At 41.0% G+C, this 23380-nt stretch overlaps 1 protein-coding gene across 2 annotated transcripts in view; it reads left to right on the plus strand.

Moving 5' to 3' along the window:
• The window catches only part of LOC128657355 (oocyte zinc finger protein XlCOF7.1-like), a 190822-nt gene that overhangs the window by 105377 nt on the left and 62065 nt on the right, over positions 1 to 23380 (plus strand). For both annotated transcript variants that reach the window (XM_053711672.1, XM_053711671.1), the window contains exons 2-8: positions 797 to 918; positions 5037 to 5096; positions 5634 to 5781; positions 8566 to 8661; positions 12561 to 12647; positions 17491 to 17589; positions 21126 to 21212. In XM_053711672.1, the coding sequence (XP_053567647.1) occupies positions 841 to 918; positions 5037 to 5096; positions 5634 to 5781; positions 8566 to 8661; positions 12561 to 12647; positions 17491 to 17589; positions 21126 to 21212 (655 nt within the window). In that variant the 5' untranslated portion in view covers positions 797 to 840. The remainder of the gene's footprint in view (positions 1 to 796; positions 919 to 5036; positions 5097 to 5633; positions 5782 to 8565; positions 8662 to 12560; positions 12648 to 17490; positions 17590 to 21125; positions 21213 to 23380) is intronic.

Here is a 23380-nt window from a genome sequence, read left to right on the forward strand (position 1 = left end):
GTGATTCAGGGGCAGATTCTGGTTTGGGCATAAACAGCAGATGAAGAACTGGTGGGGCAGCAAGACAGCTCCTAGTTTGGGATAATCCCATAATTACAAGATGACTGGTAACCAGGGAGCAGTGGCACTTAGGGGTCGATTTATCAAAGGCTTTGCAAGCCTGTTGACCCCCTATGACTGCAGGTTCTCACAAGCAAACCTGCATGCCGTACTTAACAAGCAGCGGTCATCAGACCGCTGCTTTCCTAACCTTTCGCCACCTCTAAGGTGGTGAATTTCAATCTCCCCGGTCTCGTTCGACCGGGTAGATTGACAGCTCCTGCCCGCACACGTGATTGGCTGTGCGCGTGCAGGGGGCGGCATTGCACGCAAGTGCAAAATAGCGCTCGTGTGCAATGCTGAATTCCGACAGAGGCGAGCTGCAGCAGAAAGGGGCGCGTATGTACGCCCCTGTCCGCCGTGGATTGATAAATCGACCTCTTAGTGTTTTATATCTACTTCTTGATGTATAAAATAACTGCATATTCCTGTATAAAGTCAGTTCAATTGTTTTTTCATGAGCTTGATATTAAATAAATGTGTCACCCCATAATGTGTTGCAAACATGTTATATAATGATATTCATGTTATATGTTATCTGCTATACAAGCATTGGGTCACATGTGTAGTATTAGATTGTGAGTACAATAAACATCTTTAATATAACATAATCATCTCTTTACCATAATATAAACACAGGAAAAGCTCTAATTTAATTCTCATCTCTTATTTTTGCCATTTTTCTTTCTTCTCGAAGGTGTCACTTTATAGCATCTGACGTAATCACTGACGATAAACAAGATGAACAAATGCAGGAAGCAGATGGCAGAGCAGTTCCTGAGTCAGGCCCTGAGCATCATCTGCCTGCTGACCGGAGAGGTGGGAGCTGCTGGCGAATGCCATGATGACATTGGTCCTATTTACTGTGCTGCTCCTGATCCACCAGATCATCTCGCATTGACCCTAACTCCAGTTTACCCAGACCATCTCACTAACCCTAACTTCAGCTCACCCAGACCATCTCAATAATCCTAAACTCATTTATTTATTTATAAAATATTTTACCAGGAAAGATACATTGAGATTTCTCTCGTTTTCAAGTATGTCATTCAGACCGACTCACTAACCCTAACTTCATCTGACCCAGACTATCTCACTGACCCTAAATTCAGCTCACCCAGACCATCTCACTAACCCTAACTTAAGTTCACCCTTCTGCACAACCTACATTTAAAAAACCTTCCCCAGCATCCAGGGTCCTTTGCACAACCCTACACTGTAAAACCTTCTCCAGCACTTAAGATCTCCTGCACAACTATCCACTGTGAAACCTACTGGTGCTAAGGTCTAAAATGTAAATATACTAATAAGGAAAAAAAGAGTCACAGACATTATAGCAGCACTTGTGCCTCAAACTTATTTATTAGAATGCTAATGCGAGAAAATACTCACAAGAATCAATTCCACAGATATTTATTGTACCAACAAATATTATAATACAAAACACTCATAAAGTAGTAACAAACAATGTCCTATAAAGAGCTATTGCCGGTCCCTATACAGTTTTACAGGATCACTATGAATTCTAAAAACTCCAGTATAAAGTCTCCCAAGCAGTTTGTCTAGTGCAGTGGAACAGTGTGGGTTCCAGAGCGTAAGCACCATTTAAACAAGTAAGTTCATACCTGCAAAACAAATGGCCATTGGATATTGTTCTCTTAGGCTGCAATCGGGCCATAACTTCTGCTGGTTATTCCACTCAAACAATGCCTTCTAAATGTAAAGCTGGTTTTCCACTCAGTAATGTTACCCTTTTTTTTTAAATGATGCTCTAGCCGTGCGGGGGTCAAGATCTCAACACAGGAAGTAGACTGATACCTCCATCAATCCTAGCCGTGGAGAAGCTAAACTATATTCAGCGCAACAACCTCGGTATTACAGAGCAATGATAGACATGTGTAAGATATTTATTGGAGCTTAGGCAAATACAGAGGGCAACGACACAAGCAAATGCATATGCAGAGGATAAAGCAAACGCCAAAAGACAATCCTGGAGTGTAAAAGGTCCTGTGTAGTAGACAGTTTAGTGCAAAAAGCCAACAATCATTTCACTGTATTTCACTTCATTAGGGCTCATAAAGTTCAACTCAATTCTGATAGCTTTATAGGACTAATGGTGCAGTCCTCCTCCTTAAACTGGGTCAGTGAATATTTAGTTTGTATATATGGCAGCTAATTGCTCCAGACTGTTAAAAGAATACTTTTTAACCCACTTAAAATTATATTCAAAATAACAATGTTGAAGTATGGTTTTAGTAGATATATATACACAAAATGGATACTTGCTCATATTCAAACAAATAAATATCAAATCAAGTATTCTTTTTACATTGTGTTAAGATATCATACAAGAACCATAACATTAATGCACACATTCTTTGTTACATATATAGTAGAAGTTAGAGGAAAGGGGTATACAGTAGTTCTTCATTGAGCCCATGGGGTTTTAAAGTGTGCAGATCATAGAGCCACCTAGATTCATGTTGTAGGAGGATCCAATTTAAATCTCCACCTCTAATACCTAATTAACAAGTTTGAAGGACTTTGGGATGGATTATGATATAATTTAAAGTGTTGTGTAATGCTAGATGTCTTCTCCTCTTTTTTCAATATCCCTTAATGTTAAAGGGTACGATCGCGTAATACACGTGTTGTTTATCACACATAGAAGAGGGGACAGCTGCAGTGAGCTAAATAAATCACCCATTCAGTTCTACAGATGATCTGAGTGAATTTTGTGCATTTGCCCTGTTTTAGAAAATAAATACTTAGGGCTAGGTTACAATAGAAAGGCTAAATTATAGCTCACCCACAAGCAGGCAAATTTGCCCGTTTGCGGGCGCACGATAAATGGCCATCAATTACAAGTGGCTGGTTATTGCTACTGCGAGGTGGCAGTAGCAATTAGAGCTCAGAAAATTAACCAGAAAAAAAACACTGTGTCTGGACCACTAAAACGCGTTACTCTATTGCGCTAAGCCTTGTCTGGTGTTTAAATGGGAGGGAAAGAGCTTCTTCACTACAGAGCTTAAAGGGACAGTCAACACCAGAATTTCTGTTGTTTAAAAAGATAGATAATCCCTTTATTATCCATTCATGAGTTTTGCATAACCAACACAGTTTTAATAATACACGTTTGTATCTAAGTTTCTGTAGACTGCCCTCTTATTTCAGTTCTTTTGACAGACTTGCATTTTAGCCAATCAGTGCTTACTCCTAGGTAACTTCACGTGCATGAGCTCAATGTTATCTATATGAATCACATGAACTAATGCCCTCTAGTGGTGAAAAAGTGTCAAAATGCATTCAGTTTAGAGGCGGCCTTCAAGGTATAAGAAATTAGCATATGAACCTCATACGTTTAGCTTTCAACCAAGAATTGCAAAGGAACAAAGCAAAATTGGTGATAAAAGTAAATTGTAAAGTTGTTTAAAATTACATGCACTATTTGAATCATGAAAGTTTTTTTTGGAATTGACTGTCCCTTTAATCGCTGCAAATAGGGCTATTAGTGAAGTAGCCTGGAACCTGTAGCTCTCTGGCGGTACTTGGAGAAGGTTAAACAGCACGGTCGGTCGGATCTGACCCTCACCTCACGGTGCAATCCCCTGGTCCCATTACACTTAGCCCTCTCTATGTGGTTACCTTGTACTGTATAAAAACCCTGTGTCTTGACAATTAAAATGAGTTACTGTGCATTGCACTAAGCCTTTGTCTGGTGTTTGTATAGGAGGGAAAGTGCTTGTTCTCTACAGAACTTAAAAGGACACTCAAGTCAAAACAAAGTTGTATGATTCAGAGCATGCAGTTTTAAGACACTTTGCAATTTACTTCCATTATCAAATTTTGTACAGTCTCTTTATATTCACACTTTCAGGGGAACAAGATCCTTCTGAGTATGTGCACAATCTCACAGGGTATACGTATACTAGTCTGTGATTAGCTGATGTCTGTCACATGATACAGGGGGCCGGAAAAAGGGAGATAAAGGCATTGCCTTTTTGTTATGTTTATATATATATATATATATATATATATATATAAAACCTCAGCACAAGACTGTAACCTAGATTAGGAGCAAGTCTAGCTGTCATCTGTGGATGGTTATCAATTCTAGAGGCTATATTTTTGTTTGTTCGCAATTAGTGCCATTATCTTTTAAAGATCTTTAGTACTTCATACCAACCAGGTGTTATATTAAATGGAATATTAGATTATGTGTTGATCTTATATTTAACATCATTACTTTAACAATATAATATTTGTGTCTGTGTGGTATTGCATATGCTTTGATAACCTCTACTAATAACCCTTTTAGAATAGTGTTGTTCTTTGGACCTATTCGGTTCAGTGAGTCTGTAAAAGCTAGACGTAATTGCTCAAAATATTTTGACTTTTTTTACTAAATGAAAGACAGGAATTCATTGTATCAACTTCTTTGGATGATGACTTTAAGCTCTTAATAAGCTATTTGTAGAAGTTGGCTTCTTAAATATTTTGGTCTGTAGCATTCCACATTCTTTACTACAGAACCTCTGTGGCAAAAACTTCCTCCAGATCCTAAGGATCCCCTGCATGATACCCAAAATATATAAAACACTATTTATCATATGCTACCTTGCAAGATCCCAGCATCCAAGGAACCTCCTATCACCCAAAGACTAAACTCTATGGTTCCCAAATCAGATCACCCCAAAGGTTAAATTTTACATTAATTGATGACCCAGCAATGTCATTTTGATTGAAGCTCATTTACTCAGTCTTCAGCATCTTCAAACAACAGAAGACCCACAAAGTAATTGAGTCAGCTACGTTACTTTGTGTTGTTCTGGACTGTGACAAAAAAACTTAATTTAAAGAAATTTAGAGTAAATTAGAACTGGAGAAATGTTAGTCCAGGGAAATAGTCTGATGATTTTCTCTTATATATTTTATAGGAATATGCCATTGTAAAGAAGAGGCCCTCCCACAAGATCATTCTTCGGCAGAGCAGAGAGGTGAGTACTGCTGGGGAATGTGACATTATATCAGTCATGTTACATTGAGGCCCTTTACTGGCCTGTTTGGCTCTGTGTGTGTATTTCTTACCTTCTGTCTGTGTCTATGCATGTTCTTAGTTTCATTATCCTCCAACAGCAGCATTAATTAGCAGAGCAGAGAGGTGAGCACTGCTGGGGAATGTTTCATTATACACAGGGCACAGTGACACCCTTTACTGACCTATCTGACCCTGTGTGTATTTCCTACCTTCTGTCTGTGTCTCTGCATGTTCTCAGTATCATTATCCCCCAACAGTAGCATTCACAAGTTGAAAGGAGTGTGAGCACTGTTGGGGAATGTGACATTATACCAGGGTCAGGGCACCGTGACGTCCTTTACTGACCCATCTAGCACTGTGTGTATTTCCTACCTTCTGCCTGTGTGTCTGCATGTTCTCAGTAACATTATTCTGACTCTCTCAGTAGAAGTGTGTAATAAAACCAGTCTCGGTGTCAGCGCTGAATGAATTGTGTGTGTGTGTGTGTGTCTTTCAGGTGCCTATAAAGTGTGAAGATGTTGCCGTGTATTTCTCTATGGAGGAGTGGGAGTATATTGAGGGACACAAGGAGCTTTACAAGCACGTCATGATGGAGACTCACCAAGCACTAACGACTATGGAGATCCCAGGAAATGAGAGCTCAGGTAACGCATTGTAGTAATAATTATCTTACTCAGGAAATGCTCGTACATTACTGACGTGACTGACATAGAGTAAAAGAGTATGAGGGGCCGGAGTTGGGCATGAGTGGGGTGGGACTGCTACGCTATGGAAATGATTTGTGAGGAGGGAGGGAGAGGGGGGATAAGTTTTAGGAAAGGGATCTGGGAGGGTATTGAGAGGGGGGAAGCTACACTTCGGAAAAAATAGGTTTATTACAAAAAAATAAAAATTTAGCCCAATTTGATTGCAAACTGGGTACTGGCAAACAGCTGCCAGTACCTAAGATGACCGCAAGTAGGTAGAGGGGGAGGTTTAGAGAGCTGCTGGGGGGGGTTAAGAGGGGATCCTACACTGCAGAAACTATATATAAAAAAAATTCTTTAAAAAAGCCTTTTATTTTAGTACTGGCAGACTTTCTGCCAGTACTTAAGATAGGGTGAACATTGTGGGGTGGGGGAGGGAAGAGAGACGTTTTAGAGGGATTAGAGAGGGAAAAGGGGGAGGGATGTGTCAGATGGGAGGGTAATATATACACTAAAGCTAAAATTAACCCTAGAAGCTACCTAATTAACCAGTTCTCTGCTGGGCATAATACAAGTGTGGTGCACAGCGGCATTTAGCAGCCTTCTAATTACCAAAAAGCAATGCCAAAGCCATATATGTCTGCTATTTCTGAACAAAGGGGACACCAGAGAAGTATTTTAAACAATTTGTGCCATTATTGCACAAGCTGTTTGTAAATAATTTCAGTAAGAAACCTACATTTTGTGAAAAAGTGAACATCTTTTTAATTTGATCGCATTTGGCGGTGAAATTGTGGCACAAAATATACCATAATGGGCCTAGATGAATACTTGGGTTTGTTTAGTAAAACAAATATACACAGTACATGTGAAGGGTTATTCAGGGATTCCTGACAGATATCAGTGTTACAATGTAACTTTGCTATTTCCAAACCAATTTTTTTCCAAATTAGCGAAAGTGCTACTTGTACTTATTGCCCTATAACTTGCACAAAAAGCAAAGAACATGTAAACACTGGGTATTTCTAAACTCAAGACAAAATTTAGAAGCTATTTAGCATGGAGCGTTTTTTGGTGGTTGTAGATGTGTAACAGATTTTGGGGGTCAAAGTTAGAAAAAGCAGTGGCGTCACTAGGGTTGGTGTCACCCCCCTCCCCCCAGAAAGCACAAACACAAAAACACAGGCACACACACATACAAACACTCAGACACACTTAAAAACACACTCGGGTGCACACACACACACTCGGAAACACACTCAGACACGCACAGAAACACTCGGACACACACACACAAAAACACTCGGACACACACACACAAAAAGACTCGGACACACACACACAAAAACACTCGGACACACACACACAAAAACACTCGGACACACACACACAAAAACACTCGGACACACACACACAAAAACACTCGGACACACACACACAAAAACACTCGGACACACACACACAAAAACACTCGGACACACACACACAAAAACACTCGGACACACACACACAAAAACACTCGGACACACACACACAAAAACACTCGGACACACACACACAAAAACACTCGGACACACACACACAAAAACACTCGGACACACACACACAAAAACACTCGGACACACACAAAATATGTAAACTGCACTGCATTATTTATAAAGCTCATGCCTAGAGATGTTCCCTGGCTCAGCAGAGCATCAAATGAAAGATAAACAGAGCACTCTAAAAAATAAATCACTAAAGAAAAGGTTTAGGGGCGCAAACTATGAAAATTCTGCTCTCTGACTCTATTCCAAGTCTGTCAGTGCACAGCCCCGGGCCGCGTGTCTACCGCTTCTTATGGCCAAGCACCTCTGCTCTCTGCCCTCCCCTCCTACCTCTTCAGTGTGAACTTAGTGTACCGTAACTTTAGAGACAGTGTCAGACAGTCATCCCCCTCATGATTTCCCAGTTCCCGATTAGAGAGACAGCACAGCAGTGAGTGACTCCACTGCTCCACACGCCACTGAGCAGTGAGCACAGATAGGCAGGTTTAGGCTAGCAGCGCAACTTTGCAAGCCCCATAGCATGCCCACAACATTCATAGTGAAATTGGGCAGTGGAGGAGCAAAGAACAAACAATCAAAAGCAGCCGGGAAAACTATTTGTGGAAATTGCAGCGCTGGCTCAAAAAAATGAAGTCTCTACAACTTCCCCAGTCCCACTAATGTTCTCAAATGCTGGCTCCTCTAATAAAAAAATATATGCATCTCTACATTGTATTTCTTTGAATTTTTTTTTTTTTTTTTGGTGGTGTCAACCCCTGGAGGGTGTCACCCAGGTCGCACCCCCCTAGTGACGCCACTGAGAAAAAGTGTTTTTTTTTTTCCAATTTATTTCATCACATATTTTATAATTTTTTTTATAGTAAATTATATGATATGATGAAAATAATGGTATATTTAGAAAGTCCATTTAATGGCGAAAAAAACGGTATATAATAAGTGTGGGTACAGTAAATGAGTAAAAGGAAAATTACAGCTAAACACAAACACAGCAGAAATGTAAAAACAGCCCTGGTCACTAATGGTAAGAAAATTGAAAAATGGTCCAGTCACTAAGGGGTTAATTAATGGTAAATATTTATATGCACAAAGTAAACAATGCTTAGTTTTTGTTCTCCATTGAATACATTTTTTTAGATGCAACAAAAAAAATATTTCATATCCATTTAACCAAATAAACTATTTGCATCTTTATTAGAATTAATAGGTCCCAGTGATGAAAATCTAGACACCGGAGCTGCAGAACTTGTACAGAATATTCAGCCAGTGGAGACCCCATCAGCCGTCTCTGCAGGTAACATATCTATGGCAGAAGCTACTATTAATGTTTTCTTCACCATTTATTTGAAAATTCAGATTCTGAAATGATTAAAGGGACAATCTAGTCAAAATGAAACTTTCATGATTCAGATAGAGCATGCAGTTTTAAACAACTTTCCAATTTACTTTTATCATCAAATTTGCTTTGTTCCCTTTGTGGTATTTTTGAAAAGCTAAATCTAAGCAGGCTCAGACTGATTTCTAAACCGCAGTGATTGGCTAACCTGCATGTCGGTCAAAAGCACTGAGATAAGGGGGCAGTCTGCAGAGGCTTAAATACAAGGTAATCACAGAGATAAAACGTGTATTATTATAACTGTGTTGGTTATGCAAAACTGGGGAACTGGGGAATGGGGAATGAAGGGATTATCTATCTTTTTAAACAATAAATATTCTGGTGCAGACTGCCCCTTTAAATCTTTACTAATAATTATGTAAATGATGGTCCTGAAGACAAATTAATTACAATTATAAAAATGGTGATCCGATATATGGCGCAGGTTTCGGCGCAAGCGTGGAAACCTGCGCCGCCCGTAGTTTCAGCTCGCACAGCGAGCTATCACATATACGGCGCCGGCAGTTGCTAAAGTGCCGTAAGTCTGACAAACTAGCGATCTCCAGAAAGACTTACAGCACTTTAGAAACTGCCGCTGCCTACAAAAACTGACTAAAATATTAAATATCCCGTTACTGTCTAAAACGCCTCCCAAACATAGCCCGACACGTATACCCCTCTATCCGCAATCCCCCCTCTCACTCCTTACAATAAATATATTAACCCATAAACCGCCACTCCCGGACCCCACCGCCACCTATATTAACTGTATCACCCCCTAATGTGAGCCCCCTACAACGCTGCCACCTAAATTATATATATTACCCCCTAATGTGAGCCCCTACCCCGTCGCCACCTATTTAAACTATATTACCCCCTAATGTGAGCCCCTACCCCGTCGCCACCTATTTAAACTACATTACCCCCTAATGTGAGCCCCTACCCCGCCGCCACCTATATTAAAATAACACCCTAATGTGAGCCCCTACACTGCCACCACCTACATTAAAATTAGTAACCCCTAATCTAATCCCCTACCCCGCCGCCACCTATATTAAAATGATTAACCCCTAATCTAATCCCCCTACACCGCCGCCACCTATATTAAAATGATTAACCCCTAATCTAATCCCCCTACACCGCCGCCACCTATATTAAAATGATTAACCCCTAATCTAATCCCCCTACACCGCCACCACCTATATTAAAATGATTAACCACTAAACCTAAGTCTAACCCTAACACCCCCTAACGTAATTATTATTAAAATAAATCTAAATAATATTAATAATATTAACTAAATTATTCCTATTTAAATCTAAATACTTACCTATAAAATAAACCCTAATATAGCTACAATATAACTAATAATTAAATTGTAGCTATTTTAGGGTTTATATTTATTTTACAGGTAACTTGGTATTTATTTTAACTAGGTACAATAGCTATTAATTAGTTAATAAATATTTAATAGCTACCTAGTTAAAATAATTACCAAATTACCTGTAAAATAAATCCTAACCTAAATTACAAATACACCTACACTATCAATAAATTAAATAAACTACAATTATCTAAACTAAAATATAATTAAATACACTAAACTAAATTACAGCCAATCGGATGAAAGCTACTTTAATTCTATTGGCTGATTTGAATAGGCAATAGAATAAGAGCTACTGTAATTCTATTGGCTGATTAGAATAGCCAATAGAATTACAATAGCTCTTATTCTATTGGTTATTCAAATCAGCCAATAGAATTAAAGTAGCTTTTATCCGATTGGCTGATTAGAATTTGAAGGCTCAAATCAGTCAATAGGAATTCAAGGTACGCCATTTTTAATCGCGTACCTTGAATTCCTATTCAGTGTACAGCGGCGATCGTATGAAGAGGATCCTCCACGCTCCATGGCTCCGGTCTTCAGTTCCAGCATCGCCGGTCTTCAGTTCCTGCATCGCCGGTCTTCAGTTCCAGAGAGGACGTCTTCAGCTCCACGGTCATTGGTCTTCAACTCCTCCGCTCCGCGCCGGCTGGTTCCTGGAAGAAGAAGACTTCTCTGCCGGTCTTCAGGACAGGTAAGGACCACTTGGGGGTTAGACTTAGGTTTTTTTAAGGAGGGATAGGGTGGGTTTTAGAGTAGTTGTGTGTGGGTGGTGGGTTGTAATGGGGGGGGGTTGTTCGTTTTTTTTTTTTTTTTTTTTTTTTTTTTTTTTTTACAGGTAAAAGAGCTGATTACTTTGGGGCAATGCCCCACAAAAGGCCATTTTAAGGGCTGGTAATGGAGCTGATTACTTTTTGTAATTTAGTTTAGGGTAGGGACATTTTTTTATCGTGGGGGGCTTTGTTATTTTATTAGGGGGCTTAGATTAGGTGTAATTAGCTTAAAATTCTTGTAATCCTTTTTTTATTTTTTGTAATTTAGTGTTTGTTTGGTTTTTTTGTAATTTAGTTTAGTGTATTTAATTATATTTTAGTTTAGATAATTGTAGTTTATTTAATTAATTTATTGATAGTGTAGGTGTATTTGTAACTTAGGTTAGGATTTATTTTACAGGTAATTTTGTAATTATTTTAACTAGGTAGCTATTAAATAGTTATTAACTATTTAATAGCTATTGTACCTAGTTAAAATAAATACCAAGTTACCTGTAAAATAAATATAAACCCTAAAATAGCTACAATGTAATTATTAGTTATATTGTAGCTATTTTAGGGTTTATTTTATAGGTAAGTATTTAGATTTAAATAGGAATAATTTAGTTAATATTATTAATATTATTTAGATTTATTTTAATAATAATTCCGTTGTTAGGGTTAGACTTAGGTTTAGTGGTTAATCATTTTAATATAGGTGGCGGCGGTGTAGGGGGATTAGATTAGGGGTTAATCATTTTAATATAGGTGGCGGCGGTGTAGGGGGATTAGATTAGGGGTTAATAATTTTAATATAGGTGGCGGTGTAGGGGGATTAGATTAGGGGTTAATCATTTTAATGTAGGTGGCGGCGGTGTAGGGGCTCACATTAGGGGGTAATGTAATTAAAATAGGTGGTGGTGGGGTAGGGGCTCACATTAGGGGGTATTGTAGTTTAAATAGGTGGCGGTGGGGTAGGGGGCTCACATTAGGGGGTAATGTAATTTAAAATAGGTTGCGGTGGGGTAGGGGCTCACATTAGGGGGTAATGTAGTTTAAATAGGTGGCGGCGGGGTAGGGGGCTCACATTAGGGGGTAATAATTTTAATATAGGCGGCGGTGGGGTAGGGGGCTCACATTAGGGGGTTAGACATTTAATGTATCTGGCGGCCGGGTCCGGGAGCGGCGATTTAGGGGTTAAACACTTTATTAGGCATTGCGGCGGGGGATTGCGGTTGACAGGTAGATAGACATTGCACATGCGTTAGGTGTTAGGTTTTATTTTGCAGGTAGTTTAGGGAGTTACGGGGCTCCAATACTCAGCGTAAGGCTTACTACGACTGCAATTTGTGACGAGGTGAAAATGGAGTAAGATTTCTCCATTTTTGCCACGTAAGTCCTTGCGCTGTATATTGGATACCAATCTGCGCGGGTTTGGTATACCTGTCTATGGGCCAAAAAACTACGGCCGAAGGCAGAAAAATACGAGCGTAACTTCTAGGTTACGCTGTATATAGGATACCAAACCAGCGCAAAATTTGGCGTCGCCGGCTTTTGCGGGCAACGCTGCATATCGGATCAGGCCCGGTGATGTTGTGTAATATTACTGTATAATCAGATGTGTGTGAGATAGCTGCACTTAAATCCATTTAACCAAAAAAACGAATTTCATTCTTTATTAGAACTAACAGGTCACTGTAATGAAAATCTAGACACAGAATCACATGGAGAACTTGTACAGAATGTTCAGCCATCAGATGTCTCTGCAGGTGAGTGATCTATAGTATAAGCTTCACAGTTATAAAACTCAGATTCTGAAATGATTGAACCCTATTTATAACTATGTAAATGATAAGCCTCAGTACAGACAGATTGCAGACATAAAACCCATTAGGTACACACACATGCTCTCACCTTCTGCTTAATGCAAATACTATATACACACTTGCCCTCTCTTATCCCCTCTGCTTCATGTAAATAGTACATACACACAGGGCCGGCCCTAGCCATTGCGGGGCCCAAGGCAGGATGACAAAATGGGGCCCCTTTCTCTCCACCCCGCCCCAAATTCTTTTATAATGAAAAAAATAAAATAATTTAAGGTAATGCACAACATTTTATATATAAAAAAACATAAATCCACTAATGTGGAGCACTGTAACATTGTATATATTGCAATATACCATTTGTCCTATTGGAACAACTGTTTATGTATATAATGAAGCATTATGCTGACAATTAGGAACAGTTGAGTTGAACTGGGCCTTATTTTTATGTGTTTTCTTATGATAACAATAACACAGCCCACACACACACACACACACACACACACACACATAGCCCACACACACAGCCCCCCCCACACACACGCAATAAATAAATAAAATAAATGGTGCCCCCAACAATAAAATGAAGCCCCCAGCCCCACTGCAATAAAATGATGCCCCAGCCCCACTGCAATAAAATGATGCCCCCAACAAAAGTATGATGTCCCCAGCAATAAATGATTCCCCCAGCTAGGGTTGCCACCCGTCCCTTAAAATACAGAACACTTATAAGTTACACATGCTGCAGGGTGTGCAGGGAGAAATATGAATAGTGCTGTCCAGAAACACAATGCATGTTCCTCCCTGCAGCATGTGTAACTCATAAGTGTCCAGGAAAACATGGCTGAGGTGGCAACCCCAGCCCCACTACAATGATGCCAAGCAATAAAATGAAACCCCCAGCCCCCCTGCAATAAAATGATGCCCAGTCCCCCTGCAATAAAATGATGCCCCATCCCCACTGCAATAAAATGATGCCCCCAGCAATATACTGAAGCCCAGTCCCCCTGCAATAAAATGATACCCCCTGCAATAAAAATATCCCCCAGCCCCCTGCAAAAAATCATGCCCCAGCAATAAAATGATGCCCTATCTCCCCTGCTATAAAATGATGTCTCCCTGTAATAAAAGGATGCCCCCAAAAAAATATGATGTCCTCAGCCCCCTAGCAATAAAATGAATCCCCCTGCAATAAAATGATGCCCCAGCCCCCTGCAATAAAATTATGCCCCAGCCCCCTGCAATAAATGATTCCCCCAGCCCCACTGCAATGATGCCCCCAGCAATAAAATGATGCCCCGTCCAACCTGCAATAAATGATGCATCCAGCAATAAAATAAAGCCCCCCAGCAATAAAATGATGCCCCCAGTCCCCCTGCAAAAAAATTATGCCCCAGCAATAAAATTATGCCCCAGCTCCCCTGCAATAAAATGATGCCCCCAATAAAAATGATGCACCCAGCAATAAAATGAAGCCCCCAGCCCCCTGCAATAAAATGATGTCCCATCCCCACTGCAATAAATGATGTCCCCAGCAATAAAATGAAGCCCCCTGCAATAAAATAATGCCCAGTCCCCAGCAATAAAATGAAGCCACCTACAATAAAATAATGCCCAGTCCCCCTGCAATAAAATGATGCCCTCAGCCCCCCTGCAAAAAAAATGATGCCCCAGCAATAAAATGATGCCCACAGCCCCTGCAATAAAATGATACACCCAGCAATAAAATGAAGCCCCCATCCCCACTGCAATAAATGATGCCCCCAGCAATAAAATGATGCCCAGCCCCCCTGCAATAAATTATGCCCCCAGCCCTTCTGCAATAAATGATTCCCCCAGCCCCACTGCAATGATGCCCCCAGCAATAAAATTATGCCCAGTCCCCCTGCATCAAAAAGATGCCCCATCCCCACTGCAATAAATGATGCCCCTAGCAATAAAATAATGCCCAGTCCCCCTGCAATAAAATTATGCCCCAACAAAAATATGATGCCCCCTGCACCCCTGCAATAAATGATGCACCCAGCAATAAAATGAAGCCCCCAGTCCCTCTGCAATAAAATGATACCCCAGCCCCACTGCAATAAAATGATGCCCCCAGCCCCACTGCAATAAAATGATAAAATGATGCCCCCAGCAATACAATGATGCCCCTGCAATAAAATGATACCCCAGCCCCCCTGCAATAAACAATTCCCCCAGCCCCACTGCAATGATGCCACCAGCAATAAAATGATGCCCAGTCCCCCTGCAATAAAATGATTCCCCATCCCCACTGCAATAAAATTAACCCCCCAGCAATAAAATTAACCCCCCTGCAATAAAATGATGCCCCCTGCAATAAAATGATGCTCCCAGCCCCCCCCCTGCAAAACAATGATGCCCCAGCAATAAGATTATGCCCCATCTCCCCTGTAATAAAATTATGCCCCCAGCCCCTACAATAATTTGATGCCCCCAACAAAAATATGATGCCCCCAGCACCCTGCAATAAATGATGCACCCAGCCCCACTGTATTAAAATGATGCCCCAGCAATACAACAAAGCCCCTCTGCAATAAAATGATGCCCACAGCCCCCCTGCAATAAATGATTACCCCAGCCCCACTGCAATGATGCCCCCAGCAATAAAATGATGCCCAGTCCCCCTGCAATAAAATTATGCCCCATCCCCACTGCAATAAAATGTTGGCCCCAGCAATAAAATTATGCCCCAGCTCCCCTTCAATAAAATGATGCCCCCAGCCCCTGCAATAAAATAATGCCCCCAACAAAAATATGATGCCCCAGCACCCCTGCAATAAATGATGCACCCAGCAAAAAAAAAAAAAAGCCCCCAGCCCCCTGCAATAAAATGATGCCCCAGCCCCCTGCAATAAAATGATGCCCCAGCCCCATTGCAATAAAATAGTGCCCCCAGCCCCACTGCAATAAAATGATGCCCCCTGCAATAAAAATATGCCCTCAGGCACCCCAGCAATAAAATGTCTCATCTCCCCTGCAATAAAATTATGCCCCCAACAAAAATATGATGCCCCCAGCAATAAAATGATTTCCCCAACCCCCCAACAATAAAATTAATCCCCCCTGCAATAAAATGATACCCCAGCCCCCCTTCAATTGCCCCCAGCAATAAAATGAAGCCCAGTCCCCCTGCAATAAAATTATGCCCAGGGCCCAGCCCACCTGCCAGAGTGCATTTGAATAATTAAAATGCTATCCAATGAATGAATCAATCATTCATTTTTCCTATATGGATGGTGATGTCACACTCGGTCGGGTCTGTGACTCCACCGTCCGGCAACGGTCTGACTGACTCTCAGTCTCCCTCACACCCCCCACACGCTAACTTACTGAGTGGCACTAGTCACACTCACTGTGTCATCAGCTTGAGAAAGGGACAGAGGTCCCGAAATGTTGCTGTTATTGCCCTACTTGTCTACACAATACATTTATTATGCTGTCACCCTTTGCTGCTTTTTGATTGTTTTTGTGACCCTTGGAAGTCGGTCACTGTGACTTGCATATTTTATCTGAGTGCTGGACTTTATTTTTGTTTCTATGACTGTCTGGGGGCCTGGGCCAAAGCAGGGCTCCTCGCCTGGCTACGACGGTCTGCGACTGCTGCTCACTCTGCTGTCTGCTGCGCACTGAAGTCCCTCGTGAGCGTGACAGGCAGCTATGCTCCACCTCCGCCCTCTGGTGCCGTGCTCCGCCTCCTCCCCTCAGTGACAGCACCGAATAATCAGAGATAATAATGTATATCCTCCAATCATTCAGTGATGCTGTCACCTGGCTGGCTGTGCCGTGTGCTGCTGAGTCTGGCGTGGCCTCCCTCCCCCTGCCTGAAAAAAAAAATTGCGCGGCCAAAAAAAAAAAGGAGCCAAAAAAAAGTTAATAAAAATAATTGGAAAAAAAAATATTTAAATTTAAAAAAAAAATATATATATATTTTTTCACCTTTGCGGCGGGGCCCCCTGACCACGGGGCCTGAGGCGGTCGCCTTGACCACCTTGACCAAAGGCCGGTCCTGCATACACATGCACTCTGTTCTCTTCACTCTCACCCTCTGATTCATGTTAAAGGCGCATACACATGCCCTCTATTCTCTTCTCTCACCTTCTGCTTCATGCAAATACTACACACACATGCCCTCTATTCTCTCTCAACTTCTGCTTCATGCTAATGGTACACACACATGCCCTCTATTCTCTTCACTCTCACCCTATGATTCATGTAAAAATGGCACGCATGCATGCCCTCTCTTCCCTTCCTTCTCACTTTATGCTTTGAATAAATGGTACACACACATGCCCTCTCTTCCCTTCGCTCTCACCCTCTGATTCATATAAATTATACACACATGTGCCCTCTCTCTGTCCCTTCTCACCCTCTAGTTCATCAAATGGTATTGTTAATTTAGTCATTTTAGCCCATAATAAATAATGAATTAATATAAGAATAAGTTGGAAACTACAACTGGTGCTATATAATTATCCCTTTTGAATCGATAACTGTAGTGGAACATTATTTAATCAGATTATAATATGTACATTTACGTTCTAAACTATGTTTTTGGGTGTATATGCTTCATACTCATACCTTCAAATTTGCCATATATTTTAAATATTGAATGTAACATCTGAATTTTCAAATATATATGTTGGCGATCAATCTCAATATACCCCAAATATTAAGTGTATGGAAATAAAGTACCCATTACTATGTTAAACATTAGTTGCTTTTAGGGTGAAATAAATTCCTAAACCATTAAATGTTCTGACAGATGACATTAATAATGACGTAGATGTTAAAATAGAAGATCTGAGTGTAATGTGTCAGCTGGAAGCTCCAATGCAGGAAATGTGTTACAGCAACAATGAAGGTAAGTGCACGTTTAAATCTTTACTAATAATTATGTAAATGATGGTCCTGAAGACAAATTAATTACAATTATAAAAATGGTGGGGCGCGATCCGATATACGGCGCAGGTTTCGGCGCAAGCGTGGAAACCTGCGCCGCCCGTAGTTTCAGCTCGCACAGCGAGCTATCACATATACTGCGCCCGCAGTTGCTAAAGTGCCGTAAGTCTGACAAACTAGCGATCTCCAGAAATCTGCGTAAGTACAAATTTCTGGAGTCGCCAGTGACTTACGGCACTTTAGAAACTGCCGCTGCCTACAAAAACTGACTAAAATATTAAATATCCAGTTACTGTCTAACACGCCTCCCAAACATAGCCCGACACGTATACCCCTCTATCCGCAATCCCCCCTCTCACTCCTAACAATAAATATATTAACCCATAAACCGCCGCTCCCGGACCCCACCTCCACCTATATTAACTGTATCACCCCCTAATGTGAGCCCCCTACAACGCTGCCACCTATATACTACATTACCCCGCCGCCACCTATATTAAAATGATAACCCCCTAATGTGAGCCCCTACACCGCCACCACCTACATTAAAATGATTAACCCCTAATCTAATCCCCCTACCCCGCCGCCACCTATATTAAAATGATTAACCCCTAATCCCCCTACACCGCCGCCATCTATATTAAAATGATTAACCCCTAATCTAATCCCCCTACACCGCCGCCACCTATATTAAAATGATTAACCACTAAACCTAAGTCTAACCCTAACACCCCCTAACGGAATTATTATTCAAATAAATCTAAATAATATTAATAATATTAACTAAATTATTCCTATTTAAATCTAAATACTTACCTATAAAATAAACCCTAAGATAGCTACAATATAATTAATAATTACATTGTAGCTATTTTAGGGTTTATATTTATTTTACAGGTAACTTGGTATTTATTTTAACTAGGTACAATAGCTATTAAATAGTTAATAACTATTGAATAGCTACCTAGTTAAAATAATTACCAAATTACCTGTAAAATAAATCCTAACCTAAATTACAAATACACCTACACTATCAATAAATTAAATTAAACTACAATTATCTAAACTAAAATATAATTAAATACACTAAACTAAATTACAGCCAATCGGATGAAAGCTACTTTAATTCTATTGGCTGATTTGAATAGGCAATAGAATAAGAGCTACTGTAATTCTATTGGCTGATTAGAATAGCCAATAGAATTACAATAGCTCTTATTCTATTGGTTATTCAAATCAGCCAATAGAATTAAAGTAGCTTTTATCCGATTGGCTGATTAGAATTTGAAGGCTCAAATCAGCCAATAGGAATTCAAGGGATGCCATTTTTAATCGCGTACCTTGAAATCCTATTCAGTGTACAGCGGCGATCGTATGAAGAGGATCCTCCACGCTCCATGGCTCCGGTCTTCAGTTCCAGCATCGCCGGTCTTCAGCTCCACGGTCATTGGTCTTCAACTCCTCCGCGCCGGCTGGTTCCTGGAAGAAGAAGACTTCTCCGCCTGGAACAGGACCTTCTCTGCCGGTCTTCAGGACAGGTAAGGACCACTTGGGGGTTAGACTTAGGTTTTTTTAAGGAGGGATAGGGTGGGTTTTAGAGTAGGGGTGTGTGGGTGGTGGGTTGTAATGGGGGGGGTTGTTTTTTTTTTTTTTTTTTTTTTTTTACAGGTAAAAGAGCTGATTATTTTGGGGCAATGCCCCACAAAAGGCCCTTTTGGTAATAGAGCTGATTACTTTTTGTAATTTAGTTTAGGGTAGGGACATTTTTTTATTTTGGGGGGCTTTGTTATTTTATTAGGGGGCTTAGATTAGGTGTAATTAGCTTAAAATTCTTGTAATCCTTTTTTTATTTTTTGTAATTTAGTGTTTGTTTGGTTTTTTTGTAATTTAGTTTAGTGTATTTAATTATATTTTAGTTTAGATAATTGTAGTTTATTTAATTAATTTATTGATAGTGTAGGTGTATTTGTAACTTAGGTTAGGATTTATTTTACAGGTAATTTGGTAATTATTTTAACTAGGTAGCTATTAAATAGTTATTAACTATTTAATAGCTATTGTACCTAGTTAAAATAAATACCAAGTTACCTGTAAAATAAATATAAACCCTAAAATAGCTACAATGTAATTATTAATTATATTGTAGCTATCTTAGGGTTTATTTTATAGGTAAGTATTTAGATTTAAATAGGAATAATTTAGTTAATATTATTAATATTATTTAGATTTATTTTAATAATAATTCCGTTAGGGGGTGTTAGGGTTAGACTTAGGTTTAGTGGTTAATCATTTTAATATAGGTGGCGGCGGTGTAGGGGGATTAGATTAGGGGTTAATCATTTTAATATAGGTGGCGGCGGTGTAGGGGGATTGGATTAGGGGTTAATCATTTTAATATAGGTGGCAGCGGTGTAGGGGGATTAGATTAGGGGTTAATCATTTTAATATAGGTGGCGGCGGTGTAGGGGGATTAGATTAGGGATTAATCATTTTAATGTAGGTGGCGGCGGTGTAGGGGCTCACATTAGGGGGTAATGTAGTTTAAATAGGTGGCGGCGGGGTAGGGGGCTCACTTTAGGGGGTAATGTAGTTTAAATAGGTGGCGGCGGGGTAGGGGCTCACATTAGGGGGTAATGTAGTTTAAATAGGTGGCGGCGGGGTAGGGGGCTCACTTTAGGGGGTAATGTAGTTTAAATAGGTGGCGGCGGGGTAGGGGGCTCACATTAGGGGGTAATGTAGTTTAAATAGATGGCGGCGGGGTAGGGGCTCACATTAGGGGGTAATGTAATTAAAATAGGTGGCGGCGGGGTAGGGGGCTCACAGGGGGTAATGTAATTAAAATAGGTTGCGGTGGGGTAGGGGCTCACATTAGGGGGTAATGTAGTTTAAATAGGTGGCGGCGGGATAGGGGGCTCACATTAGGGGGTAATAATTTTAATATAGGTGGCGGCTGTGTAGGAGGATCACATTAGGGGGTTAGACATTTAATGTAGCTGGCGGCGGGGTCCGGGAGCGGCGATTTAGGGGTTAAACACTTTATTAGGGATTGCGGCGGGGATTGCGGTTGAAAGGGAGATAGACATTGCACATGTGTTAGGTTTTATTTTGCAGGTAGTTTAGGGAGTTACGGGGCTCCAATACTCAGCGTAAGGCTTACTACGACTGCAATTTGTGGCGAGGTGAAAATGGAGTAAGATTTCTCCATTTTTGCCACGTAAGTCCTTACGCTGTATATTGGATACCAATCTGCGCGGGTTTGGTATACCTGTCTATGGGCCAAAAAACTACGGCCAAAGGCAGAAATATACGAGTGTAACTTCTAGGTTACGCTGTATATAGGATACCAAACCAGCGCAAAATTTGGCGTTGCCGGCTTTTGCAGGCAACGCTGCATATCGGATCGGGCCCGGTGATGTTGTGTAATATTACTGTATAATCAGATGTGTGTAGCTGCACTTAAATCCATTTAACCAAAAAACTAATTTCATTCTTTATTAGAACTAACAGGTCACTGTAATGAAAATCTAGACACAGAATCACATGGAGAACTTGTACAGAATGTTCAGCCATCAGATGTCTCTGCAGGCGAGTGATCTATAGTATAAGCTTCACAGTTATAAAACTCAGATTCTGAAATGATTGAACCCTATTAATAACTATGTAAATGATAAGCCTCGGTACAGACAGATTGCAGCGATAAAAACCCATTAGGTACACACACATGCTCTTACCTTCTGCTTAATGCAAATACTATATACACACTTGCCCTCTCTTCTCCCCTCTGCTTTATGTAAATAGTACATACACACAGGGCCGGCCCTAGCCATTGCGGGGCCCAAGGCAGGATGACAAAATGGGGCCCCTTTCTCTCCACCCCGCCCCACAGCTTTTATAATGAAAAAAATAAAATAATTTAAGGTAATGCACAACATTTTATATATAAAAAAACATAAATCCACTAATGTGGAGCACTGTAACATTGTATATATTGCAATATACCATTTGTCCTATTGGAACAACTGTTTATGTATATAATGAAGCATTATGCTGACAATTAGGAACAGTTGAGTTGAACTGGGCCTTATTTTTATGTGTTTTCTTATGATAACAATAACATTAGAGATGCCAGGGCCTGCCCTAGCAAGTGCAGGTCCCTAGGCAGATTGACAGCCCAGCCCACACACTCACACACAGCCCGCCCACACACACAGCCCACACACACACACACATAGCCCACACTGCCCACACACACACACACACAGCCCCCCCCCACACGCAATAAATAAATAAAATAAATGGTGCCCCCAACAATAAAATGAAGCCCCCAGCCCCACTGCAATAAAATGATGCCCCCAACAAAAGTATGATGCCCCCAACAAAAGTATGATGCCCCCAGCAATAAATGATTCCCCCAGCAATAAATGATTCCCCCAGCTAGGGTTGCCACCCGTCCCTTAAAATACAGAATACTTATAAGTTACACATTCTGCAGGGAGAAATATGAATAGTGCTGTCCAGAAACACAATACATGTTCCTCCCTGCACACCCTGCAGCATGTGTAACTCATAAGTGTCCAGGAAAACATGGCTGAGGTGACAACCCTACCCCCAGCCCCACTACAATGATGCCAAACAATAAAATTAAACCCCCAGTCCCCCTGCAATAAAATGATGCCCAGTCCCCCTGCAATAAAATGATGCCCAGTCCCCCTGCAATAAAATGATGCCCAGTCCCCCTGCAATAAAATGATGCCCAGTCCCCCTGCAATAAATTGATGCCCCGTCCCCACTGCAATAAAATGATGCCCCCAGCAATAAAATGAAGCCCAGTCCCCCTGCAATAAAATGATACCCCCTGCAATAAAAATATCCCCCAGCCCCCTGCAAAAAAATCATGCCCCCAGCAATAAAATGATGCCCCATCTCCCCTGCTATAAAATGATGTCCCCCTGCAATAAAAGGATGCCCCCAACAAAAATATGATGTCCTCAGCCCCCTAGCAATAAAATGAATCCCCCCTGCAATAAAATGATGCCCCAGCCCCCTGCAATAAAATGAAGCCCCCCTGCAATAAAATTATGCCCCAGCCCCCTGCAATAAATGATTCCCCCAGCCCCACTGCAATGATGCCCCCAGCAATAAAATGATGCCCAGTCCCCCTGCAATAAAATGATGCCCCCGTCCCACCTGCAATAAATGATGCATCCAGCAATAAAATAAAGCCCCCCAGCAATACAATGATGCCCCCAGCCCTCTGCAAAAAAATTATGCCCCAGCAATAAAATTATGCCCCAGCTCCCCTGCAATAAAATGATGCCCCCAATAAAAATATGATGCCCCCAGCACCCCTGCAATAAATGATGCACCCAGCAATAAAATGAAGCCCCCAGCCCCACTGCAATAAAATGATGCCCCAGCCCCACTGCAATAAATGATGCCCCCCAGCAATAACATTAAGTCCCCTGCAATAAATGATTCCCCCAGCCCCACTGCAATGATGCCCCCAGCAATAAAATGATGCCCAGTACCCCTGCAATAAAATGATGTCCCATCCCCTCTGCAATAAATGATGTCCCCAGCAATAAAATAATGCCCAGTCCCCAGCAATAAAATAATGCCCAGTCCCCAGCAATAAAATGAAGCCCCCTGCAATAAAATAATGCCCAGTCCCCCTGCAATAAAATGATGCCCTCAGCCCCCCTGCAAAAAAATGATGCCCCAGCAATAAAATGATGCCCACAGCCCCTGCAATA

This window comes from Bombina bombina, chromosome 4, assembly GCF_027579735.1.
Source record: "Bombina bombina isolate aBomBom1 chromosome 4, aBomBom1.pri, whole genome shotgun sequence".
Taxonomy (NCBI): Eukaryota; Metazoa; Chordata; class Amphibia; order Anura; family Bombinatoridae; genus Bombina; species Bombina bombina.